The 18,821-nt window shown below is 42.6% G+C and overlaps 2 protein-coding genes across 2 annotated transcripts; both read left to right on the top strand.

Annotated features, from left to right (window-relative positions):
* The first annotated feature begins 913 nt into the window (after nt 1–913).
* On the top strand, nt 914–10,798 carry LOC134659716 (phenoloxidase-activating factor 2-like). The gene is made up of 10 exons (XM_063515407.1): nt 914–1,068; nt 3,778–3,946; nt 4,418–4,532; nt 4,884–4,983; nt 6,162–6,274; nt 6,721–6,922; nt 7,353–7,380; nt 8,379–8,563; nt 9,143–9,307; nt 10,611–10,798. Exons 2-10 carry the CDS (start codon nt 3,778–3,780, stop codon nt 10,773–10,775), a joined length of 1,242 nt encoding a protein of 413 aa, XP_063371477.1. The 5' UTR covers nt 914–1,068; the 3' UTR covers nt 10,776–10,798.
* Nucleotides 10,799–13,551: 2,753 nt separating this feature from the next.
* LOC134659904 (phenoloxidase-activating factor 2-like) lies at nt 13,552–18,514 on the top strand. Its single transcript, XM_063515609.1, has 6 exons — nt 13,552–13,597; nt 14,313–14,448; nt 15,809–16,032; nt 16,476–16,654; nt 17,713–17,877; nt 18,338–18,514. Exons 1-6 carry the CDS (start codon nt 13,552–13,554, stop codon nt 18,500–18,502), a joined length of 915 nt encoding a protein of 304 aa, XP_063371679.1. The 3' UTR covers nt 18,503–18,514.
* Nucleotides 18,515–18,821: the final 307 nt, after the last annotated feature.

Here is an 18,821-nt window from a genome sequence, read left to right as displayed (position 1 = left end):
TTATAAATAACACATTAATTTGCAGTTAACGCTAATTGACATTTAACGGGTTTCTTCACGTATTTAATGATATTGAAGGAGACATTGTCTGTGGCGTTTACCGTCGCTCAATAGACACCCGCAACACCAGAGGGGTTGTAAGTGCCCTGCCGACGTTTAAGATGGGAGTGCGCGCTCTAAACCACAATTTTTTTAAAATTTACGAGTTAATATACTGGCTACAAGAATTTATAAAGATTTTTTAATTGACGAGTTAATATACTGGCTACAAGAATTTTCCAGTGTCTTTTGACGATTGTGTCCAGTGTCCACTAGCTCACTAGCATAATAGGGGACTACCCGCCACCCAAGAAATAATTGCTCGTTTCGTATGTTTTAACAAAGTTTCTAAGTATTTACGTCAATACATACACAGTTTTGCTGACTGCATTTATAAGTTTGTAATTTAAAATGGTACTAGTTTCCTACAAAATAATTTAGCAAGGTCTTTGTTGGAATTGAGACAAAAGTGCTAAAGTGAGAAAAGGCTTACGTATGTGGGTATACTATGTATCTAAATTTTTTATTAAAATTACAATGCATGGTTAAGTTTAAAATTAAAACACTCACTCTGGTCTCCACCTATGCAGCCAGACGTCTCAATTTACTGAATTTGTTCTCAATATTATATAGGTATGTACTTCTTCTCTTTTTCGGTAGCGAAGGTGGCGGTAGTATGGAATATCCTAAGCTTTGTCTGGCGATGGCATATTGTGTACCGGTCTATCTATTCTTGCTTGCACTAGCTTCGAGCATACAAATAGGTATTAGCCCAAACAAGACCCTGGGACGAGTTTGTGTAATCACAACTCGTCGATAACCTCTGCTGCGAATAAAATAAGTCGCCGGGTGAGTTTCTTGACAAAAAGACTTATTAATCCAACTCTTTTACATTCGAAAATCGACCTTAAACTTCAAAATCAAGGTTCAGTTTTAAATAAACTGATAATGTGAGGTCGTATCCCCACTTTATGAGGAAAATATACCACAATACGTTCCGAGAAGCAGTGTGGTGTGTGAAGTGACAAGGTTGGTATAGTGCTTGTACAACATGTTTTTTTTAATGTGTATCAAACTACGCTGTGTTTATTAGTTAAATAGGATATTAAAAATTAATGGAGGCTAAATTTTAATAATATAACTACTTTAAATTTCCGTTAAAAATTGTAAATGTGGTCGGTTACGTTTTTAATTTAAATGGTGTACATTTATAAAGACAATTAAGCCATTCTTAAGTTATACATATATAGTATAGTGACAAGTATATCCCTTTTTTTGGAAATAAAACGTTTCCAGTTTTTGTGATTATATAAACTGTTTAATAACCATTAATATAAGTTTTGTCTTTGTGTAAAAACATAGGAATCTAGAATAGAAAATGTAAAGATGCAGAAGATTCATCCGAAGGTACTTACTTTCCTATCTATTTATTCTTAGGTGTATATATAGTTCTTAAAACGTATAAATTACCTTACGCAGTTGTTGCCCTTATATTTGTTATTATTTAAAAAATGATTTCGCTAAATTAATTTTAAAAATAGTTACACAGTTGATTTAAACCACAATCATATTGCTTATGACCCGAATCGTTTTTAAAAATTAACCAATTAACTATCTTGAATGAAAATACCATCATAAGTATACACAGAAAATTAAAAGTGTTAGCAATTTAAGAAAAATTTAACAGGTTGATATTCAAGTTGTTTTAGTTTTTTTACTTAAATCTAAATGTACCGTCTCATACATCATAGTTCTTGTATGATCTTGTTTCTATTATCATCTTTTTGTTTACAAATGGTTTACAATTAATAGGTATAATTAGGTTTGATAGTGAACATATTACTATTACCTATTAGGTTTAGGGTTGCCAACTATTTTTTGGTGGAATATAGTTTTTTCCAGAATAAGGCATCAAAAATATATAAGGCTACAAAAAGGTATAATGTACTATAGTACATTTCAAACAAATATAGTACTGTTAGATAAAATACTAAACATAAGTGTAATATACGTTTAATCGGAAATATAGTATTTTAGCGTACTATATATTTTTCCAAAAGTATATAGTACAGAGAGCCAAAATATAGTACAATACTATATAATATAGTTCGGTTGGCAACCCTACCTAGGTTAAATGTGAAGGTTAGGAGACATTTTAAGACCGAAAGACGGACGAATATACCTATTAGGAATGACAATTTAATGTTCATTCTAACCTTCTTATTGATCATGTTGATTGTCGCCGGAACCCTAATAAAAACTAATAGGTGCTGTATTAATTAAAGCAGTAGACTGACAAAAACGTTCGAGTAGTTAAATAGCATTCAAACAGGTTGTGTCGAAATTATACTGTGTGACTAAACCTGTTGTTAAGATGTTTGCGGTCTTTATTGGCTTTTTATTTGCTCCTGCGTCAGTTTTCCAGCTCCTAGACTTGTAGCCTTAGATACACTTATTTATTTTATTTATTTAAACTTTATTCTACATACAAAGAAAATGGGCACATGGCGGACTTAATGCCGAAAGTATTCTCTACCAGTTAACAGTTGGGTCAGAGACATGTTGATGCAGGGGAGATTCATAACTTACAAGGAGAACTTACGTACTTGTATTGTAGAATATATTTTTTTAATAATGTTCGTGATGACATGAAGCTCAGGGGCCCTATTTGACTCGAGATATAATCGGACAGAGAGAAGTAACGGAAGATAAAGTTGGTCAAACCAATTTGTCAGTCAGTAAGAAGCAGAAAAACTATAGATACTCATCCTTTTATTTTCTTTTTTATATTATAAATGGGCTTACTCATGGCCACAGACCAGCCGGGGCGAAGACGTGGCCTACGATGGAGCGAGCCTACCCAGAAGGTGCCTGTTCACCCTTGATTTGAAGGTTGCCGGGTTATATGAGCTCGGAAATATAGACGCCGGCAAGGAATTCCATTTATTTTCTTTTGGGTGCTAGTACTAGTGTAAGACAAAGATAATATGATTCTCTTCTGTCTATGTTTGAAATGAGACAGTCCTTTGACAAACTATACATAGGTATGAGGACAGAAGCGTACGAATCTTTTCATGTCTTCCTTTTCGTTTTACAACAGGCCTTAGGGATGCGCATAGCGACAACTACCGTAAGAATGTTCTATTACTATCTCGAGTGAAATTGGTCCCTACGCTACCATTTTATTTGTGACAATCTTCAAATGACAATTCAATTCAGAACGCTGTTTTTATGGATATTCTGTCTTTGCAGTGTATGAAGGACTTCATCGCTTTATGTTATACAAAAGAAGTACAGTCAGCAATTAAACTATATTTTTTGACAGTATTAATAGGTACTTAATTAGTCAAACTTAAATGGAGGACTTTTTCCCCTCCATTTTTAAAGTTATATCCTCGCTTCCAGTCTGTAGAGGACTCGTTTTTGTGTCATCATTGACCACCAAATTTAATAACTATTTTGATTGAAGGTCAAACCAAGGGTTTGGCAAAACGCAATCAAGATCAAAAAGATCTAGATGACCTCTACCTACTTTAACATTCGCATTCGCGGAAGATGCCTAGACCGCTCGACCACAGCCATGGCGGCCTATGTCGAATGTTCCCAATGTAAATTATCTGGCGTCTAAATTAATCAAGCCAACAAAATGGTAAGCCGGCAGGGTGCTAAAATATTTCTTCTTTTTATTCGATTCTTTGATCCTAACATAATATATTTCTTCCTGTTATTATTTTCCAGATGTACAAATTCCTCTCAATCCTGGTACTCCTGGCATCGTGCCTCGCTCAAGACGACGGCGGCGACCTGGAGTCCATCATTAAGCAGCTCCAGAACCAGAATAATGGCGCGACGCAAGCGCCGCAGTCGTCAACTTTGGTGCCGAGCATAGTCAACAATAACGCTGACGGTGAGACACTAGATGGCGCTGTAATCAGTTTGATTCCTTGTTGTATATTAGACGCTTTGCCGACAACAGATATGAGAGTTCATCAACAATGAGTTCCAGAAGAACAACCTCGGGAAGACGCAACGCTACCTCCACTTTGGTGACCAGCTGAGGGTGGTACCTAATTACCTATGCCTATTCCATCTGCCTAATCACTCCTCTACACGATGGGCCAACGCCGGCCACTCCAAGGGACGCATTTATGCGTTAGAGGGAGCAAGTGATATTGCTATCTCATTCTACCGCATGGCTGCGTCCCTTGGAGTGGCCGACGTTGGCCCATCGTGTAGAGGAGCCATAATATCTTTGTCCAATGTGTATTTGCGTCTCACATTTTTCTTAATGCGAGCTATGAAAACGTTGGCAGTGAATGTGTTACTGAAGACTAAGGCCATAAGTAGGTACCTATTAGTAAAGAAATGTTCGTTTCAGATGGCGACAAGTCCTGTATGACAGCAGACAACCAGAATGGCGAATGTGTGCCGTACTACTTGTGCGGCGCCAATGATACCATCATTAATGATGGGGTCGGCATCATCGACATCAGGTCAGCTTAGATCATGTTTCAAGACAGGTTCTGCTTGACAGCACAGGCACTACAGTAACAACACAGTAGTACAGTATTATATAGCTAATATAGCGACTGCATACCTACAATCTCAATACAATCATTTTGCGCCTCTGTTACATCATGCCATGACCATAAAATCGTGTTGTTACCGTGGTTTACCACGATAAAGTATAAAATAATCCATTTACTACCACAAAATGTTACGACACGTGACAAATTCGAACTTGCAAAGTGTCCATGGCCAACAATTTCAACTTGAAAGAAAAATCATAATATTTTTTATGAACCTAACGGATTTTATCAGTTTTTAATTAAACATGTTTTCAGAGTGAAGGACGGCGAATGCAAGTCCTACTTGGACACCTGCTGCCTGCCGCCAGACCGCAAGACTCCTGACAACCCCATCACTCCTGCGCCCCCCGCTAAGGTACACGGACTTTAATTGTTAAACGTTAAACCATCTCAACTCTAAGGCCACCCCAGACTAGCGTTTTTTGAACGTCGGCGTCTAGTCAGCGCTATGGAAAATGACGTCGCTGCGCAGTTGCGCCGACGTTGCGTCGAGCAGCGGCCATAGAGATGACTACTTGACTAGACGCTGACGCTCGGGAGATGCTAGTGTGGGGTGGCCTTTAGTCTCAGTCTCATAATCAATATTTTACTTAATATATTTTTGGATCTGAGGTTAACATTGACATTGACATCATTCTAATTATATCTCATAAATCTCATTACAACATCAACATGATATCTTTCAATGAATTTCAATCTAGGTATTTCCAAAATACGGTTTCCTTAAATATTAAAAGCGTCAGAGACGACTGACCATAACGGCCATGACTTTCAACAGTTTCAACTCATTATTCTAACCACAAACTTATCATTGCCGTTCTCAGGGCCATTGATCGAGCGATCCCCGAACAATGAATACGCGGTTGCCTTCACTGTTGCTTTGCGAGCGGCATAATTAAGTTTGTAGGTGTTACATCAAACAAGTCATTATATTGCTATTAAGTTGCCACAGCAATGTCGATGACGAATATGATTATGATGCATAGCGGTATTGTGTGCTTCCCGGTTTTTTTAAGTATATTGGAAGTTAATTTAGCTTGTAGGTATCCATTATCACATTAGATCATCATTCGTTCATGCCTTTGTTCTAGTTTAAGAGACTTAGCTGTATCATACGCGATAGGTGCTGTTCATAAATTACGTCTGACGATTTTTGACCCTCCCCCCCCTAAAATCATCCAAAAATCATGCTTCGAATAACCCCGTTTCCTCCTAAGTCATGCTACCATCATCCGATGTCCAGAAATTTGAAATGACGTAATTTATAAATAGCCCCATACCCACATTTTAGGACCCCCGTAATTATTATCATCAAACATCGGTAGCCTATTTCATCTCTAAAGTGTTTGCGAAAGGCATAAACTCTATGGCGAAAGGAAAGTTCTCTGAAAATTTAGGCAAAGCAAGCTGCAAAATTTAATGTCCATAACATTTTATGAATATTTAAATTGCCGTGCAACCGGAAATCTTCTCCGAAAGATGTCGCGCCAGTGACTTGAGTACCGTAAAAGTATAATTGTGCATTTGTTCTAGAACCGAGAAGGCTGCGGCTGGCGCAACCCCGACGGGCTCGGGTTCCGCATCACCGGCGCCGCCGACGGGGAGGCCAACTTCGGGGAGTTCCCCTGGATGGTGGCCATCCTCAAGTTCGTAATCTACATAGTACCTATAAAACAAAGTCGCTTCCCGCTGTCTGTCTGTCTGAATGTATGCTTAGATCTTTAAAACTACCCAATGGATTTTGATGCGGTTTTTTTAATAGATAAAGTGATTCAAGAGGAAGGTTTAATATAATTTGTTAACCCGTGCGAAGCCGGGGCGGGTCGCTAGTTCCGTATATATAACAAATACATCTTAAATAAAGGAACAGTCGGTGATATAGAACCCAGAAAGCTGCATATCGTAGCATACCTAACGGTGACAAACAGAAAAAAATATCGTGATATGGATTGGGGTAAATCGTCAATTACTGGCCACTGTTTTAACATGGCCACCTTATTATTCTAAAAATGAATTATATTTACTTATAAACAGAATTCATTATAATATAAGGTGTGAAACCTTAATTACATATTTTTATAATTATTTCCAGAATAGAACCAGTAAATGAGAACGAGCCAAACGGCCAGAAACTCAACGTGTACGTCGGCGGTGGCTCCCTCATCCACCCCAGCGTGGTACTAACGGCGGCCCACTACGTCTCCAACGGCAACCAGCTGCGGATCCGCGCTGGCGAGTGGGACACACAGACGAAGAACGAGCTATATCCGTACCAGGACCGAGATGTTAAGGAGGTGGTGGTCCATAAGGACTTTAATAAAGGTACGTATGATAATAATGCCAGGAACTCAATGTGTCGGCGGTGATTATCATTATCATCCACCCCAGCGTGGTACTAACGGCGGCCCACTACGTCTCCAACAGCAACCAGCTGCGGATCCGCGCTGGCGAGTGGGACACACAGACGAAGAACGAGCTGTACCCGTACCAGGACCGAGATGTTAAGGAGGTGGTGGTTCATAAGGACTTTAATAAAGGTACGTATGATAATAATGCTAGGAACTCAATGTGTCGGCGGTGATTATCATTATCATTCACCCCAGCGTGGTGCTAACGGCGGCCCACTACGTCTCCAACGGCAACCAGCTGCGGATCCGCGCTGGCGAGTGGGACACACAGACGAAGAACGAGCTGTACCCTTACCAGGACCGAGATGTTAAGGAGGTGGTGGTTCATAAGGACTTTAACAAAGGTATGTAAGATGGCGGAAGCTCAACGCGTCGGCGGTGATTATCACTCACTTAAGCGTGGTGCTAAAAGCGGCCTAACTACGTGGCCAACGGCAACCACGTATGATAATAATGCCAGGAACTGCGGCGGTGATTATTATTATCATCCACCCCAGCGTGGTGCTAACGGCGGCCCACTATGTCTCCAACGGCAACCAGCTGCGGATCCGCGCTGGCGAGTGGGACACACAGACGAAGAACGAACTGTATCCGTACCAGGACCGAGATGTTAAGGAGGTGGTGGTTCATAAGGACTTTAATAAAAGTATGTTGATATTGATTGTCGTAATTTAAATCTCATAATACTTCAGAGTCTTCAGACACCTTAGGATAGAGTCAACCAACGTAAAGTATGTAGGCGTCGCAAGCGGAAAACGCTATCTAAGTAGAATAGAATAGAATAAGATTTATTCAGGACGCTTATACAACAACATTTTATAAAAACATGTCACAAAAACGGTTTAAAACGTCACTGAAAAGGTTTCCACTCAGCTTGGTGTCAATGTATCTTATGACTCTGTATGAGTACCATGACGCTGGACTTCCGTGGAATATATATCTCTCTTGTAACTCTTATAATTAAAGTAATAAATCATTATTCTGCCTAAAATGTGGTGCATAAGTTGGTTGGAAGTCGTAGATGGTTTGGGTCATAGAGCCAGCATATTTTGGTCTTGGTAGCAGTAAATTGTGAAGCAGGAAATCTAATCCAAGGAGCTTACGCTAACAGATCTATTGTCAAGAATATATATATGGCCATCAGGTAATTTAGGTAGTAAATCAAGCCAGTTTATCCAGGGACCTCTTTAGGACGAGGCTTTAACTGGGGCCCACAGATTAACAGTCCGCCGGACGGTATCGGCCTGTCAGTTGTTCGGAACTGTCAACATTTTGTTCTAACTGACAGGCCGATTCCGTGGGCCCCTTTAGGCTAGCTGTTCATTGGTGTTATTTTTCCCAGGCAACCTGTTCTACGACATCGGTCTCCTCTTCCTGTCGTCCCCCGTGGACGCGGCGCCGAACATAGGCGTAGCGTGCCTGCCGAGCCCCGGCGCGCGCGCCGTCGGCGGCAAGCGCTGCCTCGCCAGCGGGTGGGGCAAGGACCACTTCGGGAAGGAGGGCCGTTACCAGGTCATACTTAAACGGGTATGTTATTACTTTTCTTTAGTCTTCTAGAGCTGTTTTTTGGTTGATTTTTAACCCTTTGAACGCCACGTGTGTGGCGCGTCATCTTGAACCTTATCGGAATGCACGAAGGTTGATTTTGGGCTGTATCCGCGCGCGTCAGTTGGCGTCTTTGACTGTCAAAGAGGCTGTCCATGGCTAATGTGGTAATGTCGAGCGTTATGGGCATATTTGTACCAGGTACACAGCACCTACCGCCAACATTGAAAAAACGAAACAACTTTTATCTGCCTCTGTCGCTCGAATATGCAAGAGCGATCGAGAAGATCTATGTTGGCAATTTGCCGATGCTGGCGGTAGACCTATACTATTATGACTCAATATGTAACTTTTTTATCTGTTATTAAAGATTAAAACAAGTAGTATAGGTATAACAAATAATACAAACTAATTTTAAAAACTAAGCATTAGAAATAAACTATATACATAGATAGAAAATTTGCCCCAAATCGCCGTCTATTGGCAGCGGCGTGCCCAGAAGGCTGGCAGCATTGCTACGTTGTATGGCATTTGTATTTGAGAGGTTGTTTATTGTCCCAGGTGGAAGTCCCAGTGGTAGACCGCGCGCGCTGCCAGCAGGAGCTGCGCAAGACCCGCCTCGGCAAGTACTTCGAGCTGCACAGCTCCTTCATGTGCGCGGGCGGCGAGGCCGGCGCCGATACGTGCAAGGGTGACGGCGGGTCGCCCCTCGTCTGTCCTTCTGAGGTAAACTACTTTTTTTTTTGGTATCTTAACTAGATATCGTCCCAGGACCAAATGACACTAACCCAGACCAGGCGGCCTAGCCAAGGTTACAATGGCTGTCGCTTCGCCATCGAATCGCTTTGTGTCTCTCTATTAGGCGGATTAGACTCTCGCGCGAGCCACGAGACGAGCCGCGAGCCGCGCCACGAGACGCGAGTGTAAGCGGTGGGCTCGCGGCTCGTCTCGTGGCTCGCAAGCTCGTCGAGCTAATATAATTTAAACACTAACGGCACGGCATAAGGTTTATAACCGAATGACAAGCCGAACGCGAGTGTAAGCGGTGGACTCGCGTCTCGTGGCGCGGCTCGCGGCTCGTCTCGTGGCTCGCGCGAGAGTCTAATCCGCGTATATCTCTCTTCCATATTAGTATGATAGTGACAGTTGCGATTTCGATTTTCGCGGTTCTATTCCGGGGTGGCACTTAAGTATTGAGTATTGCCTCCCCCCCACACTCGTGAGCGAATCGCGGCGCGAAACCGCGAACGCTTGGAGGATACAACTAAACGGAGTAGCCATTGACAGGCTTTCCCCTCTGTCGAAAATAGGCGGCCAACGGTCATACACAATGTATGGACTGACGTTTATCTGACATGGCTATTTTTACGTTACGCATACATTTGACGTTCCCCTCCCCCGCAAAAATCGGCAGACTGTTTTGTACAGAAAATTACAGACATGGCGTCTCCGTTTGATTATATCCTCCAAGCGCGAACGCGAGTGTGGAGCCAATTTTCGCAGACAGCGAAATCGACTCCACACTCGCGTTCGCGGCTTCGCCCGCAATTCACGCACATAGTCTGGAGGGGGCTTATTATGGTTAACACATTCGGTACGGCAGCGCGAAACCCAAACTTACTGCCAGTGCGTTACGAGTCATATACTTCCCGTATTGAGAAAGCCAAATTTGCGGCACGACCTACATTTTCCCGTGCCATGTCCTGACTTTAAAGGTCCCTTCAGACCTGGAATGTTATCGATTTGAACTAAAAGTCATTCTGATCAATACACTATATTCTTGTGTATATACAGCTGCCGTCGCCCGCTGAAATGTATAAAATTCCATAATATATAGGCATTTTTCAAAACCCTTAATTTTACGGGAATTTTATCCACCGCCGCACCGGGGGTAAGACAAGCGCAGATAGCTTCCGCACCGGCGGAAAGTCAAATACGGCCAAATGCTTCCCGTAACGCAGCGAATGTGTTATGTAGGTATAGCATGATGGTATGCAACAAGCATGTCAAACATTCCAACGTTTTCCAGTACGAGAAGGACCGCTACATCCAGCACGGGATCGTCGCGTGGGGCATCGGCTGCGGCGACCAAACGCCAGCCGTGTACGTCGACGTCGGCCACCTCCGGTCCTGGGTCGACGACAAGGTCCGCGGGCACGGATACGACGAGAAAGTTTACACTTACCTCGACTAGGCTTGCAAATGTCTTGATGGCGGTTAGCATGTTGTTTCGTCGGCTATTTTCTCTGCGGCTACTTCATAATATACAGCGCCAAACACGTAATGAAAATGAGTTAGGTATAGGTACATACAAATTTTAAGACCCACAGACACAAATAGATTCATTGTAATAAAGGTCAATTGGGAGAAGTGGGTGGGTGTGATAGGAGTTTTATATCGACAAGAAAGGCTTCGTCACACAGGCGCGTTTTCCGCGCGCGGCGTGAGCGGGGCGCGCCGCTTTTACATACAAAACACTCACGCTGCGCTCACGCCCCGCCCGAAAAACGCGCCTGTGTGCCGAAACCTTAAGAGGGCCTTAAGTGTAAGTGTGGGGAAGGCTTTACGCGAACCATGTCGTTGATTCGTTCGTCTATTTTCCGCTCTATCAGTGGCAAATGCACAACCGATAGAAAGGCAGACAAAATTTCGTGTTTAGATGTTCGCGGCAGGCCCTAAAACTAGACCAATCAAATTAATGATTTCGATAGGTTCTACTTTTGTCTCTGAAACATAAATACCTACTTATACAGTAAAAGTGCTAAAATACTCAATCGTGCAATAAATAATGGCAGTTTAATTATGTTTTAATTTAAGCTTGTAATAAAGATTTTTCAATTGTACAGTTTCTTTAATTATTTTATAACCCTTTCAGTTTCCTGTATCTTTGAATAATTTAGCATTTATTCAATGTTAGCATGTCTCACAACAGTTTAAATTCGATTCCTGTATCTTCATTTTGATCATTGCTGTTGCTGGGCAGTCGACCGAGTTAATTATATATGAGGAGTGTCTTTTCAAAAGGGTTTAATTTTTTCTTAGCGGTACTTCTAGAGAGAACCTTGCTCAAGAAAACTTAAGGTCCAATTTGGAAATAGATTCCCAGAAAAAATAAACCCTTTTGAAAAGACACTCCTCATATATACCCCCTTATTCATAAACGTCTGCTAAGTTAATCAGCTGATGATCATCGTTTGTCCCTCTCTACGGCATAACGACAGATAGGGACAAACGACGATTATCAACTGATTAAGTTAGTATCCGTTTATGAATAACGCCAATAGTATTTTTCAAATAGCCTGGGTACGGTGACAGATGTGATATCCATACAATTTACACCTAACCTTGAAATGCAAAATCTCGCAAAATTGTATTGAGATGACATATTATCTGACACCGTACCCAAGCTGTTTGAAAAATACTAAAATGCACCGTCTCTTTGAGGATGGTCATGAGATTAATGAGATGAGAAATCAGAAATTGTCGACGTACCTATTAGAAACTAAATCTTTTTACGGCTAAAAAGTGAGACCATAGAGCCATAATAGAAGCTAAGTACTGACTTTTTGACGCGAAAAATGTTTTCTTCTAATTTTTCTTAACATGATACCGAATATGCCATATTTTTGTTATACCTTGTATACAGCTCTAGGGATGGACAATGTACAGCTTTTTTTAAATCTACTAGCTCTTATCTAAAGGAAGAGAAGGAAAAAACAACATCCCACGCGGGCAGGGCCGCAGGCAAAACCAGTTTTAAAACAACAAGTGGCGACAACTGGTGAGCGAAAACAGTAGCTTAATGCTGGAATCCCCACCCAATGAGGAAAACAAAACAAAATCTTAATATATTTGATCTTTACTTCCGTAAACCAGTTTGTTGTGTGAGGTTGAGAACACTAAGGTTTGTATTAGTGCTTATAAAATATATTTTACTGCGTAACTTAGGAAAAACTACTATTTTTTTAGCACAAAAACTCGTAAAGGCTCTCTTTATACTTCAAAAACTGATGAGAAAGTTTGCATTTTATCCGCAAGAGCGCCAAAGTAAATTGGGGCTTTTATTTGCACAAACTACTAATATGAACATTGTATGAACATAAAATGTCATTTCATAATATGAAATGTTATTTTAGTCTACCGAATAAAAAAATAGACTTTACGTAAGTAGGTATGTTATTTGTTTTACAAGAGGGCAAAGTTGTTGTTTGACCGTTTGTGCTAATATATATATTGATACCCGAGCAAGCGAAAGTTTCCAAAATTAAACCGAAAGTCGCGAAATAACAAAGTCGCTTCCCGTTGTCTCTCTGTCCCTATGTATGCTTAGATCTTTAAAACTACGCAACGGATTTTGTGGCGGTTTTTTTTTTAATAGATATTGAATCACGAAATCTTGAATCACTCGATTCAAGAGGAAGGTTTATTGTATAATTTGTTAACCCGCGCGAAACCGGGGCGGGTCGCTAGTAATTTGTAAAATGTCAAAAAAATGTTTGTGGGTTTTTACTAGTATGTATTCAGAATTCCTTTATTTAGTATACTTTTCCAGATGTACAAATTGTTATCAACCCTCGTGTTTCTGGGTCTTCTGATGGCATCATCGTTCGCGCAAAGCGGCGGCCCGGACTCCAGCACCAAACAGGTGACGAATCAGACCAACAATGGACAGGCGGAAAACATTTAGAGTCAGACCGAGAAAAGTCTGCCGCGATTTTGATAGCCCACGCAGTGCAAGTGTCATTTTAAACGTCGAACTTCTATGAATTTATGACGTGTAAATAACACCTGCACTGCGTGGGCTATCAAAATCGCTGCAGACTTTTCTTGGTCTAACTTTAGTTTTAATAATTAAATAATTTTTAATAATGAATTTTAAAAACTATATATGGACAATTAGGGTCGGATATCAAAATTTGATTAAACAAAATTAAAACGCACACTCCTCCAAGTGAAAAGCCCAATAGCATATGGCACGCTGCTCTACTGACCGGGTGCGTGGACAACATGCCAATCGTTAGCGCTCCGTAGCGTAGTGTAGTTATCTCTCACTAGAGTCAGACCAAGAAAAGTCTGCAGCGGATTTGATAGCTCACGCAGTGCAAGTGTTAGTTTAAACGTCAAACTTCTATGAAATTGTGACTTATAAACAACACTTGCACTGCGTGGGCTATCAAATTCGCTGCAGACTTTTTTTGGTCTGACTCTATCACTCTTCCATATTAGTGCGACTGAGACAGTTGCGTTTCGTTCGCTACAGAGCGTACGCGATTGCCATCTTGTCTACTCACCCTGCCGCCGTCGCGTCTGCCTCGCGCTTGGCGTTAGAAAATAATTTTAATTGATATTAAATTGAAACATTGATATTAAATGTCTTTTAATAAGTCCCAGCTCTGCCTGCGGCTTCGTCCATGTTAAGCCGACTTCAAAAATAATAATGTCACTTGAATGTTTATGTCAAATTTTATGTTATTTCAGCTATGAGAGGGGTTACGTGCGTGTGATCCAGTGTGATCTGCCTGAGCTGCATGATGTTGCATGTTTTCAGCGCCGGCCCGAGTGCTCGATCAGGGTAGAGCGAGATTAAGTTTTGGCGCTCCATGCTCAGTATTAGGTTCCGTAGTAGTTAGCCGTCCGTTTTTTCAAGATGTTTGTTTTCACAATATTTGCCATTTTGGCGCCCCCCTACCATTTGGCGCCTAGAGCGGCCGCTCCACTCGCTCTACCCTAGATCCGGCCCTGCATGTGTTACAGATTCGCGAAGGCTGCGGCTGGCGCAACCCCGACGGGATCGGGTTCCGTATCACCGGCGGAGCCGACGGAGAGGCCAAGTTCGGCGAGTTCCCCTGGACGGTTGCCATCTTCAAGTATGTATAGTGAAGAGGAAAGGGGACGAGTAGGGGACGAGAGCTTCTCCATACAAACGTCCCCATTTTCCTCTCTGGATATTGACATTATGAACAATGTTTCATAATTTGGTGTATATTAACAATAGCTTTGCCCTTTCGATTGACTTTGACTCGATTATTTGCTTGTTATGTACAAAACATTCTGTGGCGAAAATACGTAGATGGTCAATATAAAGGCCGTAACACACTATCGCACCGCACCGCGACCTTGGTGCGTCGCACCCATAAGTGAGAGCGAGAAACAGATATCTCTTTCTTTTAGTGTGTTACTACTATAAGGTGTCTTGTTATACCAGAGCTCAGGGCCGGATCTAGGGTAGAGCGAGTGGAGCGGCCGCTTTAGGCGCCGAATGGCAAGGGGGGCGCCAAAATGGCAAATGAAAAAAAAAGTTTTATAAAAGACGCGAGTGTGGCGAGGGTGGAAAATACGCTTGTAAACTTCAACGAAGGGCGCCAAAACCCGATTTCGCTCTACCCTGATCAAGGGCTCGGGGCGGCACTGCCAGAGCTCATAAGGTGTTATCCGTGCTGGGTAATAACCGATATTCCTCTAGGACAATTTTAATGAAGTCTGTCAAATATACAGTGCAGTATCAGACACTGTTTCAACATAAAAGTTAGGAGCAAAAAACAATTTCCATTGCTCGCTTGTTATGAGCAAGAGTTATGAGAGAGTAGGGGGTAGGCTGAAGCACTAAGCGAATCATACGGATTAATTAGCCCAACGTCCATGGATGCGACAGTCGTAATGTTAATTAAAAACCGGCCAAGTGCGAGTTGGACTCGCGTTCCAAGGGTTCCATACGTTAAGTCCGACTCACGCTTGACTGCACATTTCTAATAGGTTTTCCTGTCATCTAAAGAACTCTTTAGTGTATTTTTTTCAAAATTTTAGACCCAGTAGTTTCGGCGATAAGGGCGGGCAATGGTAATTTTTTGCCTATTTTCTTAAATAACTGGTAAACTATTTATCCTAAAATTATAAAAATTATATATTTGAGATTCTTACAATGAGCTCTTTAATTAGATATGTAACACGATATAGTTTGAAAAACTTTATTTTTTAATTTTCTCATTTACCCCCCAAAAATGGCTTCCATATTTAAAATTCATTTATTTACGTTACACCTCCATCTTTGAGTCACAAACTTACTTATGTGTGCCAAATTTCAATTTAATTGGTCCAGTAGTTTCGGATAAAATAGGATGTGACAGACGGACAGACAGACAGAAACACGAGTGATCCTATAAGGGTTCCGTTTTTTCCTTTTGAGGTACGGAACCCTAAAAAACCGTTGACATACCGACATTTTCTCAGGATAGAACCACTGAACAACACGTCAAACAGTGAAAAACTCAACGTGTACGTTGGCGGCGGCTCTCTCATCCACCCTAGCGTAGTGCTCACCGCGGCACACCACGCGTCCAGTAGCCAGTTTCGCGTGCGTGTTGGCGAATGGGACACGCAGACTCAAAACGAGCTGTATCTTCACCAGGACCGCGATGTCAAGGAGGTGGTCGTGCATAAGGACTTTAACGAAGGTATGTGGTTGCCTTGATTGCACACCACACGTCTAATTAAGGGCCACCCCACATCTAGCGTCTTTCGAGCGTCGGCGTCTACAACTCTATGGCCCTGCGCAGCGACGTCATTTTGCATAGCGCTGACCGATGCCGACGCCCTAAAGACGCCAGATGTGGGGTGGCCCTAAGTAAAAGCCAGATTCGCATGCGTCGGTCGCATTTTTCTACTGAATCTACTCTCGTGAGTAATGACATCGCGTAAAAGACACATACTCGTATCATATAAAGGGGTCCACTGATTATCAGTCCGCCGGACGATATCTGCCTGTCAGTTGTTCGGAACTGTCAACTTTTTGGTCTAACTGACAGGCTGATGTCGTCCGGCGGATTGATAAATTGATAATCAATCAGTGGGCCCCTTTACACTCTTAGTTGATGTGTTTCGTGTTGACCTGTTACAGGCAATTTGTTCTACGACATTGCGCTCCTCTTCCTATCTTCGCCTGTCGATCTGGCTCCGAACGTAGGCGTGGCCTGCCTGCCTAACGCCGGCGCGCGCGCCGCCGCCGGCACGCGCTGCCTCGCCAGTGGGTGGGGCAAGGATTTCGGAAATGGGAAGTACCAGCCTGTAATGAAACGGGTGGGTCCTCATTGCCTTATTTTATTGCCTGCTATTTCTTATACCTACTATCTTTCTAAATATGTATAATAATTATAATAGTGGCGCTTTGTAGATATTGATAGTCACCGCACAGCCGGAAAGCTAAAGGTATATTCTTCGCACTACTAACAAATTATTTGTTGAAATTAAATCCCTAAGAGAACGAAAAGGGGTAGAAGTATTTTAACGACTTCTACGCGGACAAAGTCGCGGGTATAGGCTTCTTAATTTAACTAAAGCCCTTAAGGTAAGAGATCTTTTCTAGGTATCCATAGCAGTATTACAGTATTGGAAATTTCTATAGTAAATAAAACCGGCCAAGTGCGAGTCGGACTCGCGCACGGAGGGTTCCGCACCATCAACAAAAAATTGAGCAAAAAAACGGTCACCCATCCAAGTACTGACCCCGCCCGACGTTGCTTAACTTCGGTCAAAAATCACGTTTGTTGTATGGGAGCCCCACTTAAATCTTTATTTTATTCTGTTTTTAGTATTTGTTGTTATAGCGGCAACAGAAATACATCATATGTGAAAATTTCAACTGTCTAGCTATCACGGTTCGTGAGATACAGCCTGGTGACAGACGGACGGACGGACGGACGGACGGACGGACGGACGGACGGACGGACTGCGGAGTCTTAGTAATAGGGTCCCGTTTTTACCCTTTGGGTACGGAACCCTAAAAAGGAACCTCTCCATATAGAAGAGAGTTCAACGTTGCCAAGCGTCGGCTCTCCTCAACATAATAAGCGGATTACCTTCGGACATATTATGCAATTTCCATAAGTTGGAGACACATATAATTTTAGGCCGGATGAATGGCAAACGTGCTCGGGATAGGGTAGCATGGCCAGCGTAATAAAAAGTCGGGTGGCGGCAGTTTGTACCGCGCAGTCCACGTGGAAGATGACCGCACAAAGTAGAACCAAATTACATGTGGTGGTAATTAATCCTCAGCAATGATGGAATGATACATAATAAAAAGTAAGAACGACAATGTTTGGTAAATAAATAGTTCTTCTACATTTGATCCCCAGGCGGAGGTTCCCGTGGTAGACCGAGCTCGCTGCCAACAGGAGCTGCGCAAGACCCGCCTCGGCAGCATCTTCGAGTTGCACAGCTCCTTCATGTGTGCTGGAGGCGTGGCCGGCGCCGACACGTGCAAGATCGACTCCGGCGCGCCCCTCGTGTGTCCTGCTCAGGTACTAACACTCTCACAGCTGATCATCGGTGGAGACCCGCCTCGGCAACATCTCCGAGTCGCACAGCTCCTTTAAAGCAGCACAGCTGCACTGCAGCTGCACTGCAGCTGTGCTGGTTAACTCATCGGTGGACCTACATAGACCATTGCGTCTAATGCAGACAATTTACCACCTCCTGGGATGGAATTGAGGAAATGCAGGGATGCCCAGCACCTGCATTACCCTCTCGGCTTCACTGTCTTATCCCACAGGAAAGGCGAGCCAATACGTATGGAGACAGGTCGGCTGCAGGAATCTGCCGCTTATTTCAGGTTGGACCCTACTGGCGCCTTACGCGGTAACTCCATTCCGGGATTTAATTATGGGTTTTTTTCGCTGGGAGCTTATCTCGTTACAATAAGGTACGATTTGTCGATTTGATATTAATAATATCCTATAATATTTGATTATTTCATTCCAGTACGAGCAGGACCGCTACATCCAGCACGGAATCGTGGCGTGGGGCATCGGTTGTGACGAGCAGACCCCGGCGGCGTACGTCGACGTTGGGCACCTCCGGCCGTGGATAGACGACAAGGTCCGCGGACACGGATACGACCAGACAGTTTACACTTACCTAGACTAGAGTTACTTATGTCCTGGAGGTGGTTGTTATATTCAATAAACAGTAACTTTTGGCCGACTATTCTGGATCTAGACGATTTTGTTATAGGTAATGATGAAATTAACCTAGCACGTGCCTAGCACTTACGCGGCTTACGCCGCCGCTAAGACGTTCCTGGGCTATAACCGCGAAAATCGAAGTTCGCAAATTGCGGGCATTATTCACAATCATTCTTATTACGCCTTCATTGGAGTAAAAGAGAAAGATCCCCGCAATTTACGAAAAACGGTTTTCGCGGTAGCCCCTCTGTACCGACTTGTTCGACATCCGCATCCGCATT

The sequence above is a fragment of the Cydia amplana genome, chromosome 25, assembly GCF_948474715.1.
Source record: "Cydia amplana chromosome 25, ilCydAmpl1.1, whole genome shotgun sequence".
NCBI lineage: Eukaryota > Metazoa > Arthropoda > Insecta > Lepidoptera > Tortricidae > Cydia > Cydia amplana.
The sequence above is the reverse complement of the archived record's forward strand: the minus strand, read 5'-3'. Positions and strand labels throughout refer to the sequence as shown.

Bases quoted from the DNA above. Each gene is read 5' to 3' on its own strand.
- LOC134659716 (XM_063515407.1), top strand. From the start codon at position 3,778: ATGTACAAATTCCTCTCAATCCTGGTACTCCTGGCATCGTGCCTCGCT. The intron at 4,533-4,883 runs GTCAGCTTAGAT...ACATGTTTTCAG, and splicing joins GTCGGCATCATCGACATCAG to AGTGAAGGACGGCGAATGCA. The intron at 7,381-8,378 runs GTATGTAAGATG...TATTTTTCCCAG, and splicing joins TCATAAGGACTTTAACAAAG to GCAACCTGTTCTACGACATC.
- LOC134659904 (XM_063515609.1), top strand. From the start codon at position 13,552: ATGGCACGCTGCTCTACTGACCGGGTGCGTGGACAACATGCCAATC. The intron at 16,033-16,475 runs GTATGTGGTTGC...GACCTGTTACAG, and splicing joins GCATAAGGACTTTAACGAAG to GCAATTTGTTCTACGACATT. The intron at 16,655-17,712 runs GTGGGTCCTCAT...TTTGATCCCCAG, and splicing joins ACCAGCCTGTAATGAAACGG to GCGGAGGTTCCCGTGGTAGA.